This window comes from Oryza brachyantha, chromosome 11 (assembly GCF_000231095.2).
Source record: "Oryza brachyantha chromosome 11, ObraRS2, whole genome shotgun sequence".
Lineage (NCBI taxonomy): Eukaryota > Viridiplantae > Streptophyta > Magnoliopsida > Poales > Poaceae > Oryza > Oryza brachyantha.
This window is the reverse complement of record NC_023173.2, coordinates 526,835-544,278: the sequence shown is the minus strand read 5'-3', so window position 1 is coordinate 544,278 and position 17,444 is coordinate 526,835. Positions and strand designations below refer to the sequence as shown.

General features: G+C 40.9%; 6 protein-coding genes across 8 annotated transcripts; 3 read left to right on the top strand and 3 right to left on the bottom strand.

The window, feature by feature from the left end:
• The first annotated feature begins 217 nt into the window (after window positions 1–217).
• LOC102711303 (biogenesis of lysosome-related organelles complex 1 subunit 1-like) lies at window positions 218–1,316 on the top strand. 2 transcript variants are annotated; one of them, XM_015842397.2, is made up of 3 exons: window positions 218–465; window positions 561–766; window positions 1,003–1,316. In XM_015842397.2, the coding sequence occupies exons 1-3, from the start codon at window positions 363–365 to the stop codon at window positions 1,090–1,092; spliced, it is 399 nt and encodes a 132-aa protein (XP_015697883.1). In that variant the 5' UTR covers window positions 218–362; the 3' UTR covers window positions 1,093–1,316. The 2 variants fall into 2 exon arrangements, with proteins under 2 accessions (XP_015697883.1, XP_015697884.1); XM_015842398.2 differs by having other exon boundaries at window positions 561–800; window positions 1,003–1,092.
• Window positions 1,317–1,823: 507 nt separating this feature from the next.
• Window positions 1,824–3,533, bottom strand: LOC102719709 (cationic peroxidase 1-like). The gene is made up of 4 exons (XM_015842615.2): window positions 3,324–3,533; window positions 3,048–3,239; window positions 2,573–2,738; window positions 1,824–2,370 (listed from the first exon to the last, which is right to left on the bottom strand). The coding sequence occupies exons 1-4, from the start codon at window positions 3,531–3,533 to the stop codon at window positions 1,985–1,987; spliced, it is 954 nt and encodes a 317-aa protein (XP_015698101.1). The 3' UTR covers window positions 1,824–1,984.
• A 2,366-nt stretch (window positions 3,534–5,899) lies between these two features.
• Window positions 5,900–7,904, bottom strand: LOC102711026. Of its 2 annotated transcripts, none has more exons than XM_015842616.2 (3): window positions 7,456–7,904; window positions 6,621–6,687; window positions 5,900–6,063 (listed from the first exon to the last, which is right to left on the bottom strand). In XM_015842616.2, the coding sequence occupies exons 1-3, from the start codon at window positions 7,776–7,778 to the stop codon at window positions 5,920–5,922; spliced, it is 534 nt and encodes a 177-aa protein (XP_015698102.1). In that variant the 5' UTR covers window positions 7,779–7,904; the 3' UTR covers window positions 5,900–5,919. The 2 variants fall into 2 exon arrangements, with proteins under 2 accessions (XP_015698102.1, XP_015698103.1); XM_015842617.2 differs by lacking the exon at window positions 5,900–6,063 and adding an exon at window positions 6,328–6,549.
• Window positions 7,905–9,414: 1,510 nt separating this feature from the next.
• On the top strand, window positions 9,415–10,301 carry LOC102719429. The gene is made up of 2 exons (XM_006662597.3): window positions 9,415–9,619; window positions 9,737–10,301. Exons 1-2 carry the CDS (start codon window positions 9,559–9,561, stop codon window positions 9,991–9,993), a joined length of 318 nt encoding a protein of 105 aa, XP_006662660.1. The 5' UTR covers window positions 9,415–9,558; the 3' UTR covers window positions 9,994–10,301.
• Window positions 10,302–12,616: 2,315 nt separating this feature from the next.
• Window positions 12,617–14,646, top strand: LOC102719150 (BTB/POZ domain-containing protein At3g56230-like). Its single transcript, XM_006662596.3, has 3 exons — window positions 12,617–13,081; window positions 13,672–13,839; window positions 13,922–14,646. Exons 1-3 carry the CDS (start codon window positions 12,896–12,898, stop codon window positions 14,390–14,392), a joined length of 825 nt encoding a protein of 274 aa, XP_006662659.1. The 5' UTR covers window positions 12,617–12,895; the 3' UTR covers window positions 14,393–14,646.
• On the bottom strand, window positions 14,584–17,318 carry LOC102718873. Its single transcript, XM_006662595.2, has 4 exons — window positions 17,138–17,318; window positions 16,015–16,137; window positions 15,021–15,224; window positions 14,584–14,927 (listed from the first exon to the last, which is right to left on the bottom strand). Exons 1-4 carry the CDS (start codon window positions 17,222–17,224, stop codon window positions 14,832–14,834), a joined length of 510 nt encoding a protein of 169 aa, XP_006662658.2. The 5' UTR covers window positions 17,225–17,318; the 3' UTR covers window positions 14,584–14,831.
• Window positions 17,319–17,444: the final 126 nt, after the last annotated feature.

Genomic DNA, 17,444 nt, shown 5'->3' with positions numbered 1-17,444 from the left:
AATAATTTCATAAATAAAGGCTATTTTATTAAATAAAAATTTTAACCCTAATTAATCCATGATTAGCAAATGTTTACTACAACATTATATTCGTCAATTATAAACTAATTATGTTCAATAAATTTGTCTCGCGAAATAGTTCAGAGTATTAGGTGGATTTTATTAATAATTTATACTTAATACTTTTAATTAGTGTACATGGTACTAAAGAATGGAAGCCCTCAAACAATAGCTGAGGTTTCCCTGGCAGGAACTCGACTCATCTTCTCCCCTCCGCCGTCCCTCGCCGGAGATTCCCAACCTCCATCTCCCCTCGTCCCCACCCTTAATTTCAGCCTCAGGTTCAAGAGGAGGGCACCGCCATGGAGGGGGCAGCGGAGACGATGGGCGGGAAGCTGGAAGCTGCGCTGCTCCAGATCATGCAGCGCCACAATCACGAATCCCTCCGTCAACGGAAGAACACTGGTAGCCAGCCCCTTCAATCCCCTATTGGTTTCTCCCATCTAAATCTCTGATTTTTCAAATGTCTTTTGATCCCCGATCCCCATCAACATATACAGAGAGAGCAAAGATGGATGTTGTGAGGAGCGGGACGCGGGTTGCGGATCTCCTCGTGGCCACGGTTGATGGCGGAGTTCAGGAGCTCTACATCAACGAGAAGCGCATAGAGCTTGAAGCCCGCGCACTGCTTGCTACAATCGCGCGGTACAGGAAGCAGACTGACCAGTGGCTTGCTGCCACCAACGCAATCAACTCGGTCTTGAAGGTCTACTCACCTTCACTTCATATCATAACCTTATGTATGCTCTTTTATCATCAAATCTTGAAAAATGGGATGCCATTGGTTTTGCAGTTATTTTGGTGTAGTTCATTTTCCCCAAAAGTATCCATCTGTGGCACTGCAGCTGGAGTAACATAATATATTCAATAGTGAAGTGCTCCGAAATTTGCATAGGTTCCTTTAGTTGATCATATGCCATTTTTTTTTCTGTTGCTTTACAGGAAATTGGAGATTTTGAGAACTGGATGAAGATAATGGATTTCGACTGTAAAAGTATAAATGCAGCTATCCGTAACATTCACCAATCCTGACTCTCCCTGTGACTATGGTGTTAGCAAGATTTTATCCTGTTCCTACTCAGTTAGATTTTTTATCTTTCAGCTGTCAACTCTGTTGTATAGGACTGGTTTTCTGTACACAATTGAAAATCAAAGCCTTCCTCATCTTTTTACTGGGAAACCTCCCATGGGCAACAACGTATTCTGTTGCAAGCTACATCGTATATTTGTTGGACCTCAGAAAATAAACATTGGTTCTGATTTATATCTTGCTCTATATACCGAATTGTATACTCTTGACAGTTGGATTACATTGTCAACCTTTTCGCTTTGGAAGTGCTGATATATTCATGATATAATTTATTTCTAGCTTTTCCCCTTTTCTGATATAGGCTCTTGCACATCTGCATATCAAGTGCAGAGAGTAGGAAAGTATCTAATGCACAGATTTTCCTTTTCAAATAAACATGATTTTTCTTCCAGTTAAATGATAAATCTATAGAATGGGTTGCCACATCTCTTAATGGTCATTTTAGTGTTTTTCTTATCATAGACCTGAACCCTACACAATTAATATGCAATTTGTTGACTTGGATATAATACAATTAAGAGTTGTAGCATTTAAGGAGCTACTGTCAATGAACTGAGTGTTGGCACTAAGCCATAGTAAGAGCCTTGGAGCCAAGATATTCTTATTAGTGATCTTTCAATTGCAACTTGTGGGCGAAAAGATGAAAGGCCATACAACTGTTACACCAATTGCTCTATTGATGTCACTTTATTCCTTTCACATATGTGTTCTGTAATAGCAACACAGACAAGTTTCAAGACAACTACAGCATCAGAAAAGGGACACTTCTCCCTTCTCTTAAGATTACACTCTTCCACACAGACACACTCAGGCTTCAACATAACAGCTTAAGACTTAGTTTACCTTCCTGCAGTTTTTTCTGATCTGTCCACTGGACCCAGTAAGGGGGGCGATGTTGCTCATCTTCACCATTGCTGCACTGAAATCAGTGAAGAATGTTGCCATATTTGATGAGTAGGTGGTAGTTTGGGAGTCTGCTGAACCTCCATTGAATAGTTGCTGGTCAGAATGCAGGACACCCTTTTTGTTCAGCAGGTTCTTGTAGTAAAAATTGTCAAAAACATAGGGTGTCGATGCATCAAGTGGGGATATGTTGTTGTCTCCAGTTGTGTTTGGACAATTTGATTTCAGAGATGTTGCAAGGGAACTGTCGATGTTGGTTTCACTATATATGCGGTTGCGAAAGTTGACGCACCTCGCCTGGCCTATGGTGTGAGCACCTGTTTTTTTTTTTATGTTAGTGATCAATTGATCAATATTACCTTGACACTAAACACAACTAATTTGCACAATATTAATGTCATACAGCTTGTATGGTTTGTTTTGACAATCTTACCTCATCAGGCGTTAGCCGTTGAATATATTTTTTTCATTTGTTAAGATGGCATGTATACCAAAAATTTATGTTTACATGTACAGTACCTGAGAGTGCAATCATGTCAGTTGCACTTAGTCCTTTGTTTGAGAAAGACTTGTTGAGATCACCAAGGTCAAGGGTCGGCGCAGGAATGTCATTGTTTGCAGCATCCAGGCTTGCTGTTGTTGAGTCCCGCCGTCCTAGCTGGACAACCCAAGTAGGACCACCTAGCTGTAAAATAAATGATCACTTTTTAGGAGTTTTTGTTTGTACTGAGCTGCATGGAAGATATTTGGTGACTGTTGATAATTTTATAAATGTCAATCAATTTATATACAATCTTTGGCCACTTGGGTTGACTTTCTGCGTAATACTCCTTCATAAGGTATGTTTTGGTACAAGAACTTCAAACTGTGTTTGTTTTGTTTTGTTCATCTCAGTTTCTAAGCTACTGATGTCATGTCAGAAATTCCTTGTAACTTTTGCAGACAGGTAATAACTAACTCTTAGTTTAATATCCATTGTATTTGTCTCCCTTACCGCAACAACAGAGTCGCGCGCTGCCACAGCTAGGATGTCAGCACATGACACCACCTGTGGGCAAATCCCCTCAATCTGTGCCTTGATGTTGTCTATAACATCAAATCCACGCAGGGAGTTGTTGTTTGGGGCAGCGGTCTTCTCTCCGGTGAAGGTTGGAGTGTCATCTAGCAGCACCGAGCCATCACAACCCTGCATTGTCAGAATATCAACGGTTAGTACTTAACACTTATAAGTGAAAATTTTGATTATATGTGCAGGTTTGAGGGCACTTGCATTGACAAAGCAGTCATGGAAGTGGAGGCGGAGCAATGATGCTCCCATGCGGTTCTCCTTTCCTACGGCAGATCTCACTGCTGTTTGGATGGTGGACAGTGCGTTAGGGCATGACTTGTTATAGAAATTGGTGCTAAGCTGAGCTGAAACCAAGTTTGCAGCAAAGAACAAGGCAAGGACAGTGCAAGCGAAGGGTTTAGGGGATGCCATTTGGTTGTGGTTTGAGTGCAGTGTGATGGTTGCCAGTCAAATCTGCATGAATATTTATAGGCAGAATTCTGTGCACATGCTCGATTGGCCATTTGTATATTGTAGTGGCTTTTTTATTCTTTGCATTTTCTTATTTGATCGTTTTTTATGTATCATGCTAATTAATGGAAAGCTCTACAGTCAGAAAGTGTATACAAGTGGAGAGGATCAGATGGAGGCTTTCCAACATGACAAGATACCCTTTATGGTTTGGTCTTTTGAACCCTCCACCAAGCTGTTATCATCTTCAAGTATAACTTAGAATGCAAATGGATAGCTCTGAAAACTCAAGGTAAATATCATTCATGAATGTGCATATTGTCTCCCTTTTAGTATTGGACCTCTTTCTGTACAAAAGAATGTCAATCCTATTGTTTGGCGACAAAATTAATAGCAGAATTGTATAATGGAGGTGTTTTGTGGTGGAAAGGTTGAGTTTGAGGTGTTGTGTTTTGTGGTGGAAAGGTTGAATTTGAGGTGTTTTGAGTGACAGAAAGTTGAATTTCTGCTGGATACTAGGTGAATGTTTTTATAACTAAATTTGTTACAGCATTTTTTATTAGCCTGTGACTTGTTTTCCTATAATGTCTCTATTGCAGTTTATATCACAATCTAGCCAAAACTGTTATGTTTTATGCTACTGGGGAAAAAATTAAGATTTACAAGGATTCACCTAATACATGATAAGCTCTGTATTGGACAAAGCTATTGCACTTGTCGATAAGCTGTACTAGTCAGTCTCCGTTTAGCAGTCTAGAGTATCTGTCGATTTCATTCACCAGTTACAAAGTGGGACTGACTACATATTTATTAATATTACGTATACTACCGAAACTCTAGACTAAAAACACAGTTTGGCTAATAATTATTGAAAATTTGAACTATGGTGTCAAGTATGAACTATCAAGTATCAGCAAATAGCTGTAGCAGTCCATAAATTGGAGGGGCTGAATTGTGATAATGTATGTACTTGAGGCATGGATGATAGTTTGTCCGTAACTTCAGGTGTGTACTACTTCATTTTGGCCGAATCTTTGTCAACAAATTGTGCGCACTTAAGTCACTTTTAGTAGTGCGATCTCCTTTCTTTTATTTTGAAAACTAGAAATTAATTAACTATTACGAATAGAAATGGGTATCATTAGCTAATTATATATTCCATGTATGCAGATCCCCCAAACTTTGGAAGTTTCTCATGCTTGGTCAATATTGCATTGTTCAATTTGGAGGAGCTTGCCTTCTGGATATCAATGGTGTCTCAAACTGCTTCTATTACTTATCTGTTCCTTGGAATTGATATTTGCATTTGCAGACAACTGCAGAATATGGTGGTATCTTTCACAGGCCACGTCAGTGTTTTATGTTGACTCAGAAAATTGTGCTCAATCGTTGCATGGATGGTGCGTGCCAGCCAGTGTTTTATGTTGACTCACTCGACTGCATGCATACACATAAGTGGGATGAATAGAGTGGGAGCAGTTGGCTGGTGGTGAGCACATGCAGAAACCAAAAGGCAGAGCAAAGTAAAGAAAATAGCATCTCACTTTCAAAGAATATTCAGTGCATTCCCTTGCATTTTATATATTGCAGCAGCAAAGCCACTCAGTATTTATTTAATTTGGACTAAGATTTTGACAAAGGCGATTGTGCGAAACAGCCTGTTTGTGGATAAAATGGTACTTTGTGACAAGAACAATCTTCTTCAATGACTTCGTGGGGTTCATTCTGCGCCTAATGTCAGTATCGCAATCAGTATCACTGTTTTAGGTTAGAAATATTACAAAGAAGCGAAATGTTTGGCTTTGTTTGATTTGATTAGTCATCAGTCCACTCCACATACAGCATGCCGCAAAAGCACAAGTTGAACCGGCAACATGTCATATGACTTTTGTGGTGGCATTAGGCATATGAAGCTCCAATCTAGCTTCGCGTATAATTCAGCCGTGGGTTTCGATTACAATGTCAGCCATACACTGAAGAAAATTTATATAAAACATAAGAAGTAACATAAGGAGTAACTTCGAAGAAAAATGAAGAAAATTTGATCACAAGAAGGAACTTGAAGAAAAATATAGTAGTTCAAGCCGGCAGTTACTTCCAGACAAAACAATGTTCAGGTCAAACGGTGAAAGCACCGATCCGATCTCATCTTGATATCTCGGTACCTGATATTGTATAAGCTATAAGCAGACAAAGCGAACGTCTGTAGGGCTTTGAATGGTGATGACTACGGTACGCGGGTTATAAGTCGCACTTACATTGTTGTAAAACTATGCGAGTATACTTCTGTACAGGTACATGACACATCCTAGGAATTACACACAAGCTAGCTTACTGATTTAACTTTTCACTCCAGGTCAGTCTCTGAGGCCACCTCCTCTGGCAGTTCAAAGGCATCAATCTCCTCAAAATATGCTCTCTGCTTCTTGACAAAATCTTCTGATAGTATCTGTTTACCTGACGATGAAATTCTCATCTTCGTGTTCTGCTTCTGTACAAAATTGCAAGCAATTAGAAAGGTTAGCCATGATGGCATTATTTTGGCGCTCTCAACTGATTTTGCCTTTCAGAGGTGTTTCTTTGAAATCTGTTCGCAAAGATACTGGCTCTTCTCTGTGCATACCCCTCATCAAAGAACTATCTATGGGCTTTGCATTGGGAACTCAGAAGCAAAATAAGCAAAAGAGATCTTACATATGGACCAAATCTAGATTATCCATAAACTATGCAAGCGCATGTTGTACTTGACATCATAACATGTCTGGATAAAGCATACTAATGCAGTTTCAAATATTTATTTGATAATTCTGAATAGGCAGTTGATCACATAAGCATTGCAGAATAGATTAGAAAAATTCAACACATGTCTTGTTACAGATAAAAACTTTTACTGGGTCCATGATACTGCACGACAAGGTTTCGGATCAATATGAGCTATAGATCGTAGGCGTAATGAATCATTGCATCCTGTACATCCCTTAAAAAGGTAGAATGATTTAAGATTCCATAACACAAGACGTGGTATAATTCTAAGGAAATGCAACTGACCTTTTTTGCTTTATGACAAGAAGCCGAGGATGAAATAGGCCGAGTATCCTGATCCACTGAGGTTTTCCTAGTTGAAAGAAAGAATGAAAAGAAAGTGCAAGTCAGTATTTCAGCAAATAAAATACATTCATTGTAACCACTAGATGTTAATACAATCACCAAACTCCGTGCTCAGGGACTTCACCCGTTCACCAAGCCTTACAGCCTCAATAAATAGTAATTCGTCATACTATTGCATAAATCCAAAGTCTGTGTTTGCTTTACAGAATTTAAAGATATTTGGGTGGGAGCATTATTATCTGGTTTCCCTGTATTTCTCTCACAACAAATGCTTTCCTAAATTTTACCCTACTGAAAATCAGAAAGATTGTGCACATTCCTCTGGAATTCAAGTGGTCAACAAATGGAATTGACAGAAATTCTGGAGAAGAATGAAAGTGGGAACATTTTAGAACATTCCATAGGAGTTAGTACCATGAATTGTCATTGCCTACATGTTTTATAACCTTAGGTTGCAGGATGTACGAAAAGAGTAAATGAGATTGTGTTTCAAGCTATGGGGAAAAAAGCATATATGACGGATCTCGACAAACATGGCCATTATAAAATGGGAAATGGTTATGGTAGGTCTCTGTGTTCTAACTCTACCCTTTCCAGTAGCAATGCACAATCACAGGGAAAAAAAATCTACATTGCTTCGGCCTGTATTGTAAGTTGTAACCTATCAGTTTTCCATAAAAATGAGGATATGGATCCAATAAAGCGGAGGGCACTCCAGACAAGATGTACAAATTATTAAGTGAATGACGCAGATGAAGTGAAGAGAAAAGGTGACCTGTTGGTACGTTTTGAAGGAGGGGGACAACTCGCAGTTCCAGCAGGGAAGGGTTTGTTTCGGTTGGCCCACTTGCTGCTGGTCTTGCGCTTACGCCTCCTTGTGTAGACAGTTGATATGGGAGAGTTAAGCAAGCTGGAGCTAGCACCCTCACCCGTTGCGGATTGAGCAGAAATGGTGGAGGAGGAGAAGGAAGGCTTGGATACGGGCAATGGTGGAGGCCGGGTGGTGGTAGGGCTAGTGGGGGTGCCGGGGAAGATGTTGGTGACGTCGGCGAGAGCCAGCCGCCGCTTCTCCGGCGGCGGTGGTGAATCGGCCCGCATTGGCAACTCTCCCTGACGAATCAATCAATCAAATATTCATGGAATGGAGATGGAGGCTGCAGGCCGAGCTGGGTGGTGGTGGTGGAGAAGAAGCATCATCACATGAATGGTGTGGAAGTGGAAGAAAGATTGCAGAAGAAGGCGAGAAGGGGATCGATGCTGCAGCCTGCCACTTCTACAAACCAGACGGAGGAGGATAGATAGAAAGGCCCAGCACGGATTAGATGGGCCCAAGTTTTTTTGGCCCATTTAGATCATAATGCATGACAGAGAATGCCATCCTTTAGACATCGGAGATGGACGAAGGAATGGGGGAGATAGGTGAGGGAGGGACAAATGAAAATTATACGGAAATGCTACGATCCAGCCATACGGGATCCCGCCGCCGCCCCCTAATCCCGCCACCGCAGGCTTCAGCGTCGCCAGCTCGCCGTCGTGTTTGATATCTCGTTAAAATTATCTCGTTTCTGGTATCAAATTTGATGCCGACAAGATAACGTGTTAGATATCACGTCTGAATCATCACGTTCTAAAACGAAATCTTTGTATTATAGCAATCCTCAAAATTATACTAGCGGTTATTTTTTTTTGGCACATTCAATAAACTTAGCATATGTCGATAGTGAAATGTTACGGAAATACTATGCTACAGGATATGGGATCCAAGCTCTGACACGACGACGACCCCAACTAGTGATTAATCAACTCGACGCCTCCCCTTGGAGCTCCAGCTGCGCGCACGCAGCGCTCACCAACCATGGCCACTAGCGACGCTTTCTCCTGCTGCTGCTGCGCCGGCGGGACGTCACGATGGCTGCTGCTACACAGGTGACCGGACACTGCTGAGGCAGGACACCTTGGGCGACTAGGGCTCTGCTATCTCCACAACCTCCCCGTGAAACACCTGGCGCGGGGCAGCGACGCCGACGATACGGCAACAACGGCCGGGAGCAGCTAGTGGCGGTCGACGGCAGCCGTGGCGGCGACAACTACTGCGGCTGCGACGACGATGGCAGTGGCCGGGACCAGCCGGCGGCGACGACAATGACGAGGACTCATCAGTTTTTTAGGCGATACTAACCAAGTATCAGATGTTACCGCACTGATATCACCTGTTATGACACTGATGAAGTATCGTGTTTGATACCTTGACAAAATTATCCCGTTCCAGTATCAGATCTGATACCGACGAGATATCATGTTTGATACCTCGTCGAAATCATTATGTTTCCAGTATTAGATCTAATACCGATGATGTATTTGTATTTGATACCTCGTCAAAATCACCCCGTTACAGTGCCAGATCTGGTACCGTGAGGTATCAAACATGATACCTCGTCGAAATCATGTTTCTAGTATCGAATCTGATACCGATGAAGTATTGTGTTTGATACCTCGTCAAAATCATGTTATTTCTAGTATTAAATCTAATACGGATGAGATATTACCGTGGGGGCAGCAGCCCCAAAGTGTTAAGTCGGCATTCTGGCAGCAGGTAGTAGACGTGGCGGAACAGACCGTTTTGGTAGCCAACGGATTAGGTCATATATATATTGTTGGCAGCAAAACCTTGGGAGGGAGGGGGCATCGGAAAACGGCCCACAAGAAGCATGAAAACTGAGGGCCCGCCCACTGGTTTTGCTGACCTCCTTATCCCTATATACGTACATATATACATGGTTGCCACTTTCTCATCACTCCATTCACTACTTTACCAACCCGACAACCCCCTTCTCTCACCCCAAATCACATCCACAATTCACTACTTTACTAATCCTTCATGGAGCGATTGAGCTCGTCAGTGCAGGCATGGGTGGAGGAACACAAGCTCGCCACCATCGGTAATCTACTACTTCATCCCCTTAATTTCTGGCTGATTAATTCGATTCTTGCTTCAGGGATCTGTCCTAATCAATCAATCAATTCTCTTCTCTGACGAGACGATCATGCAACTGCAGGAGGCGTGTGGGCGACGGCCGTGGGCGCGTCGGTGGCGTACGGTCGTCGGAAGTCGCCACAGATGCGGCTGATCCACGCCAGGCTGCACGCGCAGGCCCTCACGCTCGCCGTCCTCGGCGGAGCCGCCCTCGCGCACCACTACTACACTCCCAACAACAACAAGCAGCAGCAGCAGCAAGATGACTACGATTTCTACTCGCAGCTGCCGCCGGCCACCAACGCCGACGGCGAGGAGAACGAAAGGTGGAGCTGGTAGTGCTGTGCTACCCTCCCAAAATAAAAGATGATGATGATCAATTTCTAGCTTAGTTTATTTTTTATGTTAATTTGTCCTAATCCATCCAGCTAGGCTGCTCTTATCCACTCCATCCTATGCATCTGATCCGTATATATAAATCAATAAATTATCCAATCCAATGCGTCCGGCTCCTGGTTTTCCGATGGTGGGTTGATCCGTCTCACTCTCACTGGATTCTACAATGCTTCTTCCATATGCATACGTTATATATTTAGAGCATAATGTTAATATTTTGCTACTCAAAAACTTGTATTGGGTTTGTCTAAAAAATCTAAAAATAAATAATTGTATTAGGAACTCATATTTTGACTCAAATTTACAATTTTAGGCATTTCTAAATATTAGAAATGCATTTGGTAATCTATTGGAAATAAGTCTAGTTTTCAAAATTTAGTTTTAGAGATCAATTTTAGATATATCTGTGAGATGCTCTAATAATGTGTACTTATAATGCCATGTGTATATGCATATGCATTATCTGCAAATGAACCAGTAGTAACATTATCCTGTTCGTTCGGATAATTAATTAAACTGGTTTGGCATGCGTTTGATATGCATAGGGATCCCATGTTATTAGGATCGAAATCCAAGTCAACACTCCCAAAAAACTACCACTGCTTTTTCAAACAAAGAGAAGTTACTGGAATAATTAAGTGTTGAGGAGTATAAAACCACCCTGATACATGTACAGACAGTACAAGTACAGTGTGTACAGGAGGTTGTATTAAATACTACCTCCGTTTCATATCATAATATTAGATGTTTTCATATCATAATATTAGATAGATGTTTGATTTTTTAGTTGTAATGTTTGACCATTCGTTTTATTTAAAAATTTAGTATAAATATAAAAAATGGAAACATCTTTTTATTAGGATGCTAATGAGATTGAGAGCTCCCATCGATATATTCATGGACGCTACAACAGCAATCAACTAGACCAATCAGGGCCTAATCCTTGATGTTTCTCCAACCAAATTGTCGCCACCTTATTTTATCAACACAAAACTTACAGGAGAACAACTGGGTTCCACTCCCCGGTAGTATGCTCTCTATGTATTATTGCTTCTTCGATAACAATGAACATTTACCAGTTTCATCATGTCATGGTACATGAACGTTTACCAGTCATGAGTATATGTTTGTTCTGCTACAATCAAATCAAGAAGGCCTAAATTAAAAGCATTTTTACAAGCTAGATAAAGCCATTATGTTACTAATAGTACGACTAGTCTTAAAAAACTGGTAGTATCATAGCTTCTCCTTCAGAAGACAGTGATTGCAGATTTGCAGAAACATACTTTCAGATTTAATTTGCTCATAGAAAAAATAAATATAGTTGAAATGATCATATTCAATTCTATCTTTTATTATATCATACTGCTTTGCCTTTTTATATCAAAAACAGGGTTGGGTGATGTGAGTAGGAGGATAGTGGTTAACTTGTTAACAGATAGCCTAGGCCTGCCACCCTCCATGCCTCCAACTCTTCCTAAAAGTCTCTTATGAGGTTGGAAAGTCCTTATCAGTCGTGTCCCCATGATTCCTTCCAGCATTATATAATCATCAATTCATCATATTGTCTGAGTTAAATTCAGATTATGTTCTCCTGTTGTTTACTTGTGTATTGAGAGGAAAAGACAGTACTGTCCTCCCAACTATATTCCTCCCTTGCTCCTTTTCTTATTACTATAGTATTCACATCAATACATAAAGTTTTCCTGCTAGGAAACCCATAACAAAATTTCATGCCAAAATTTTCAGAAGGATTCACATTTATCTACTGTTTTTTACGTTACAAAGAAGTTATAAGATTCATAAAATGAACCGTTAGGTATAATGAGACATAGCTCTTTGACATCAATAATCTTTCGTCAGTAACTTAATTACTCTGCTACTGTTACGATATCCATTTTCATTCCCTTAATTCCTATGTTAAGTGCATTCTCTAGTCTAGTCTCGACCATCTATGAACAGGCTGTTTACGGTACATGGTGGTTGTCCTTGGCCTAAATAGACAATTGTACCTTGCCTTCCATTAAAAGGAAATCCTATGCTTAGGCCCTGTTTAGTTCCAAAATTTTTTTCCAAAAACATCACATCGAATCTTTGGACACTTAAATGAAGCATTAAATATACATGAACATTAAAACTAATTACACAGTTATAGAGAAAATCATGAGACGAATCTTTTGAGTCTAATTAGAACGTGATTAGCCATAAGTGCTACAGTAACCAACATGTGCTAATGACAGATTAATTAGACTCAAAAGATTCGTCTCGCGGTTTCTAGGCGGAATTTGAAATTGTTTTGTAATTAGACTATGTTTAATACTTCAAATGTGTGTTAAAAAATTTGATGGGATATTTTTACAAAAAAATTTTGCAAACTAAACAAGCCCTTACTCTTACTTTATTGACAAGTTATTCTACTAATCTGGTAGGAGCCAACTTCAATGACTCTTTTCTTTTACACCAATATGCTGCCGTTCATTTGTACACAAGGACGTAAGGTCAGTTTAGTCAATGTACTGAAACAAAAAAGTGCTAAATATGCAACTACCACATTCATGATTTGCATATCCTTTTTTCTTTTCTGAAGAACAAACCTGTACTACAGAGAGAGAAGGAGAATTTTAAAATTCCCCTGGCTGTCTTAGTTAGCAACCACCACTCATTAGTCCCGCAAACGAAATAGCAACACACCATCCTCCTCCTCTCATCCAAGGCGTTGGTTTTTATAGCCTCACATAGCTCAAACACACAATGCTAGTCTTGCTGTTCACATCATTGCCAAGCCACAAGGAAAAGAAGGCAACAAGGCAGCACAGCAGCAGCAGAAGAAGAACAAGAAGAAACAATGGATTGTTGCGTTTGCAGCCCCATGGCGTCCATGTACAGGCCTCCAAGGAACACCATCTGCGCTTCGTGCTATGAAGGTGCCAAGGCCATCATCGCCTTCTTCAACGACGAGGAACAGGGGGGCGATGCTGATCAAGGCTCCGTGAAGTCCCATGGATTGACAAAGCTGAACAACGCAACCAAGGTAAGATTAGCTTCCCATTTTGCTCCTTTATTAGGAGGCTGTGTGCGTGCGTTCTTGAAAAATCTTGCCTTGCCTGTGTTGAGAAGCAGAGCAATATCATCGGTAGAGAATGAATTGATATAAGGTATCGAATTCCATCTTGGATTTAAAGCAAGATAAGCTCCTGTTGCATTTCAGCATTCAGTTCGCATTGACGTGTCTGGTTTCCTGTCAACGTTTGTGTTGGTTAGTGGTGAGAAGCAAGTCTCAATCGAGAGTTGTATGAGAATGACAGGATTGGTAGAAATGGCATTGTCAAAAGGTTCATGATTGATGCTCTTATTCAGAACTTGCATTATATAATAGTATTGTTCTTCGATAGCTGATGTTATCTTTACATTAAAAAAAACCCCTTGCATAACATACATGAGATTCTCCTTGATTGCAATAGCTGGAATGACGAGGGTTACGCTTCCTCGAGCCATTTGTTACGCTCAAACTTCAGAAAGGATTAATTATGAACAATCAAAGGCTAATGCTAATTCATAATTGGTGGGTTTTATGGAACACCCAGAGCATCATATATATTTGTGTGTGATTGATGCACGTAGGGATTAAGAGAAGCGTGGGAGGAGGCGCGATGCCGGGAGGAGGAGGCCAAGCAGAGGGTCTCGTTTCTCCAACAAGGCTTCGCGGCGGCGTGGAAGGACGGCCTCCACACCGACATCGCCGTCAGCCCTGGAACTGGGCCCCCAATTCAAGCCCACAAGGCCATCCTTGTCAGTTTCTTCATGGGCTTCTTTTAGTCTCTCTTGAGTCCAATGGGCCTAATTGAGGCCCACTTGCTATAATGGTATGCAGGCCGCGCGGTCGGAGGTGTTCCGCCACATCCTCGTCGGCGGCGACGGCTGCAAGGCCCCCGCCGGCGACTCCATCTCCCTCCCGGAGCTCGCCCACGACGAGCTCTCCCACCTCCTGGGGTTCCTCTACACGGGGGCCCTGACGTGCACGGAGGAGCGGCACCTGCACGCGCTGCTGGTGGCCGGCGACAAGTACGACGTGGCGTTCCTCCGGCGGGCGTGCGAGGCGCGGCTGGCGGCGCGGGTGGAGGCCCGGAACGTGCTGCGGACGCTGGAGGTGGCGGAGCTGAGCTCGAGCCTGGCGCTGAAGGAGCGCGCCATGGGGACGGTGGTGGAGCACGCGGAGCAGGTGGTGTTCTCGCCGGAGTACGAGGAGTTCGCCGTCCGGAACGCCAGCCTCTGCGTCCAGATCACCCGCGCTCTGCTCGCCGCCAAGTCCTTTCCCGCCAAGACGACCCAGCCGGCAACCTAAACCTAGGGTTCCAACTCCAACTCCAAGTTTTTCTTTTTTATACTCCACTTTAGATGATGTACAAATTAAACGTGTAAATGATAGTGCATACTACTTTTGATGATCGAGTACTTTGTTTGAAACTAATGTGATGAAATCAAATACAAGATTACGGAATTCATCCGAGCTGGTAAATGATTTCTTTGCACAAATTAAATAACAAACTTAGCGTTGCTCTTGTACACCTTTTTAATATACATCGACGTTGACTTCTTACCGTACCAAATTATTAAAAGATGGGAAATATAGTATCCTGACACATAAGCTTGCGCTATGGCCAAGGACAATTAAGTTGCACCATCAAATTCTGGATCAAATGGATGATATATACGTAGCCAACCTTCATCATACACATGCATGCATACGTGCTGCATCGATCCAAAGCCATGCTTAAAAATTACTAGTCATCGCTGCTGTGGTGGTCAATGCATTTCTTGATGGCTTGCAACACTGCCTGCCGAACCATTTGCACATCCATGCTCTCTGCATCCTCGCTCTGCATATATATAATCACAAAATATTAATGTCAAACTAATTACTTAATAATTAATGAAATACATAGTCGTGTAGCAATCGAACAGGGACGTACATGGGTGGTGGATCCAATTCCAAGCGCTTCAAAGCGAAAGGCGGCGTGGTGTGCGCAGGACACGTCGGCGTCGAGGACGTCAAGCCCAATCTCCTCGAATGCTTCCAGCACCCACGTCAGCAACTCAGGTTGGCTATTCTCCAGTGACACATTGATCCGAAACCCTTTTTTCTTATTCTCTACCTCTACACATGAAACACTCACCTGCATATATATATATAAATATAAATATATACACTTAATTAACTACATGATCGAATGCTATGTTTATTTGAATTTTCCTATTTAAAAAGTTACATTTAATTCATGTGCTGACTACCTATCACTGTACATAGTAATTCCTAAAAAGGAAACTATATTAAGATAAGGGTGATCCGATATTACGCTCAGTGAATTAAGGCTCGTGTTAGCATGCCTATCCCCTTTTTCAGTATAGCACATGCTTATATATTCTGTATATGTGTCCTTACATTACAATGCGTGGTATTATCTCTGCCCCCAAAATATAAACATTTATATATCGTTTATTATAGATTAAAAAGATGTCAAAACATACTTTGTCAAATCAATGATCAATTTTTGAACTCTAAATTTATTAGATTAGTTCTTTAATTATCTTATTGATTCTAAAATGATTGAAATTATACTAATCAATTCATAAATGTTTATATTGTGGTGTAAATTTCGAATCATATAAATGATTCAAAATTATCTACTGCTTAGGGAATAGGGCGATCGACAGAGAATTCACAACACGATTGATACGCATATAAGATTTGCTTCAGTCCAATAAAAAATATCTCTAGCTATCGGTATCTATATCATTTCTGATCTTTGGATCTAACTGTGCATATCCTACGTACATATCCTACGTAGTTAGATCGAATGGTAGAAAACGATTTGGTAACTCAAGATACCAGTACTTAGGGATACTTTTTGTTAGACAGGAGTAAATCTCTACACATGTATACTATGTAGTGGACTGTGGACGTACTCTTGGCATTGGCATGGAACTACTAGTGCTGTCCAGCTGTGCATCCTCAGGCTCCTGATGAAGCTTGTCCTTGAGCTCTTTGATGTAATTGGACGCATCTACAAGGATTGATGTCTCGTTTGCCTGCATGCATCTCCATACATACATATATATATGCACGCATCACCCATACATATACTCAGCCATCATTATTTAAAGTACAGGTTTGGAGGGGCTTTTCATAGCACACAAAACGAGATAACTCAATAGTGTATGATTAATTAATAAGTGTTAACTTTTTTTTAGAATTAAAAGATAAGTTTATTATTTTCCTTTCGACTGGGCATAGGAAACTAAATCCATGGGATTTTGGGAGTTTCATTCCTTCGATCCAAATGACAGAATGCAATAATAAAATACCAAGGATTATAATCCTCTGCAAATTCAATTTCAATGAAAATTAATCGTCCAATCCCAAAGGAAGCCTTAAAGTTTTTCTCATATCCTTCCAATATGTAGAAGCTAAGTATATCTCATGAGTGATTTGTATTTACAATTGTTGAATATGTTTCAGAGGGTCACATACTTTTAATATTATTTATGATATTTTCTCACGAAAGTTATCAAATTTTACGCTAAAAAAATATGATATAATTTAGTACCTTACCGAGGACCATACAAAAATATTTCTGCTTAACTAGCTAATAACATCTTGAACTAAGTATGCATATGATTAATGCACGATTCAATGGTCGATTGATCTATGACCAGCACTAATCATGTATTAATCTATTACTACGTTTGAAAAAATCATATTAATATATTTTATATTTTTTTAATAATTAATAACTAATTAATCATGTACTAATCTATTACTATTTTTTTCACGTCGGATAACTAACCCACCCTCTCACCCCAAACGAACGCGGCCTAGAAATCATTGCTCAGCGAAGCTGGTGCATTTTATATACACGAAACTCTAGTATGAGAAGGCAAACAGACCAAAGGGGAAAAAAAACAGAACTGTTCCTTTTCCAACGTAAGATATATATTGATCTAATAAGCCATAAAACATAACATGCAATGCGATATATAGATGATGATATCGATGGTTAGCAAGTTCATTAAGCACTAAATTGCATACCGCATTTGACTTAGTGACGGAGCGTAGAAGCTGGAGCTTCTCTTCTAGACCTGCAGCTGCTTTCTTCTCCTTCTTCCCAGCTGACATCTCTCTCTCTCTCTCTCTACACACACACACAAATCAAGAGAGAGAACAGCTAGTTTGCAATTAATGGAGAGCTAGTTGATAGCTAGAGAGATGGAGATGGAGAGCAATCAGAGAGCTCGCTCGCATGGTGTGGATATATATAGACGCGGGCGGGCGGGCGGCCTGCAGGATGGTGATCGATCGATCAGTGGGGAGTACAGTACTTCTTCACTGATTATTG

Coding starts and splice junctions, on each gene's coding strand:
- LOC102719150 (XM_006662596.3), top strand. CDS start 12,896: ATGGATTGTTGCGTTTGCAGCCCCATGGCGTCCATGTACAGGCCTCCA. Junction 13,082..13,671: donor AGCTGAACAACGCAACCAAG/GTAAGATTAGCT, acceptor TGATGCACGTAG/GGATTAAGAGAAGCGTGGGA. Junction 13,840..13,921: donor AAGCCCACAAGGCCATCCTT/GTCAGTTTCTTC, acceptor AATGGTATGCAG/GCCGCGCGGTCGGAGGTGTT.
- LOC102718873 (XM_006662595.2), bottom strand. CDS start 17,224: ATGTCAGCTGGGAAGAAGGAGAAGAAAGCAGCTGCAGGTCTAGAAGAG. Junction 15,225..16,014: donor GTTCCATGCCAATGCCAAGA/GTACGTCCACAG, acceptor ATATATATGCAG/GTGAGTGTTTCATGTGTAGA. Junction 14,928..15,020: donor GAATTGGATCCACCACCCAT/GTACGTCCCTGT, acceptor ATATATATGCAG/AGCGAGGATGCAGAGAGCAT.
- LOC102711026 (XM_015842616.2), bottom strand. CDS start 7,778: ATGCGGGCCGATTCACCACCGCCGCCGGAGAAGCGGCGGCTGGCTCTC. Junction 6,688..7,455: donor CCTTCAAAACGTACCAACAG/GTCACCTTTTCT, acceptor TCTTTCAACTAG/GAAAACCTCAGTGGATCAGG. Junction 6,064..6,620: donor CTTGTCATAAAGCAAAAAAG/GTCAGTTGCATT, acceptor AATTTTGTACAG/AAGCAGAACACGAAGATGAG.
- LOC102719429 (XM_006662597.3), top strand. CDS start 9,559: ATGGAGCGATTGAGCTCGTCAGTGCAGGCATGGGTGGAGGAACACAAG. Junction 9,620..9,736: donor ACACAAGCTCGCCACCATCG/GTAATCTACTAC, acceptor ATGCAACTGCAG/GAGGCGTGTGGGCGACGGCC.
- LOC102711303 (XM_015842397.2), top strand. CDS start 363: ATGGAGGGGGCAGCGGAGACGATGGGCGGGAAGCTGGAAGCTGCGCTG. Junction 466..560: donor CCGTCAACGGAAGAACACTG/GTAGCCAGCCCC, acceptor CAACATATACAG/AGAGAGCAAAGATGGATGTT. Junction 767..1,002: donor CAATCAACTCGGTCTTGAAG/GTCTACTCACCT, acceptor GTTGCTTTACAG/GAAATTGGAGATTTTGAGAA.
- LOC102719709 (XM_015842615.2), bottom strand. CDS start 3,533: ATGGCATCCCCTAAACCCTTCGCTTGCACTGTCCTTGCCTTGTTCTTT. Junction 2,739..3,047: donor CGCGCGACTCTGTTGTTGCG/GTAAGGGAGACA, acceptor TTTATTTTACAG/CTAGGTGGTCCTACTTGGGT. Junction 2,371..2,572: donor TGACATGATTGCACTCTCAG/GTACTGTACATG, acceptor AAAAAAAAACAG/GTGCTCACACCATAGGCCAG.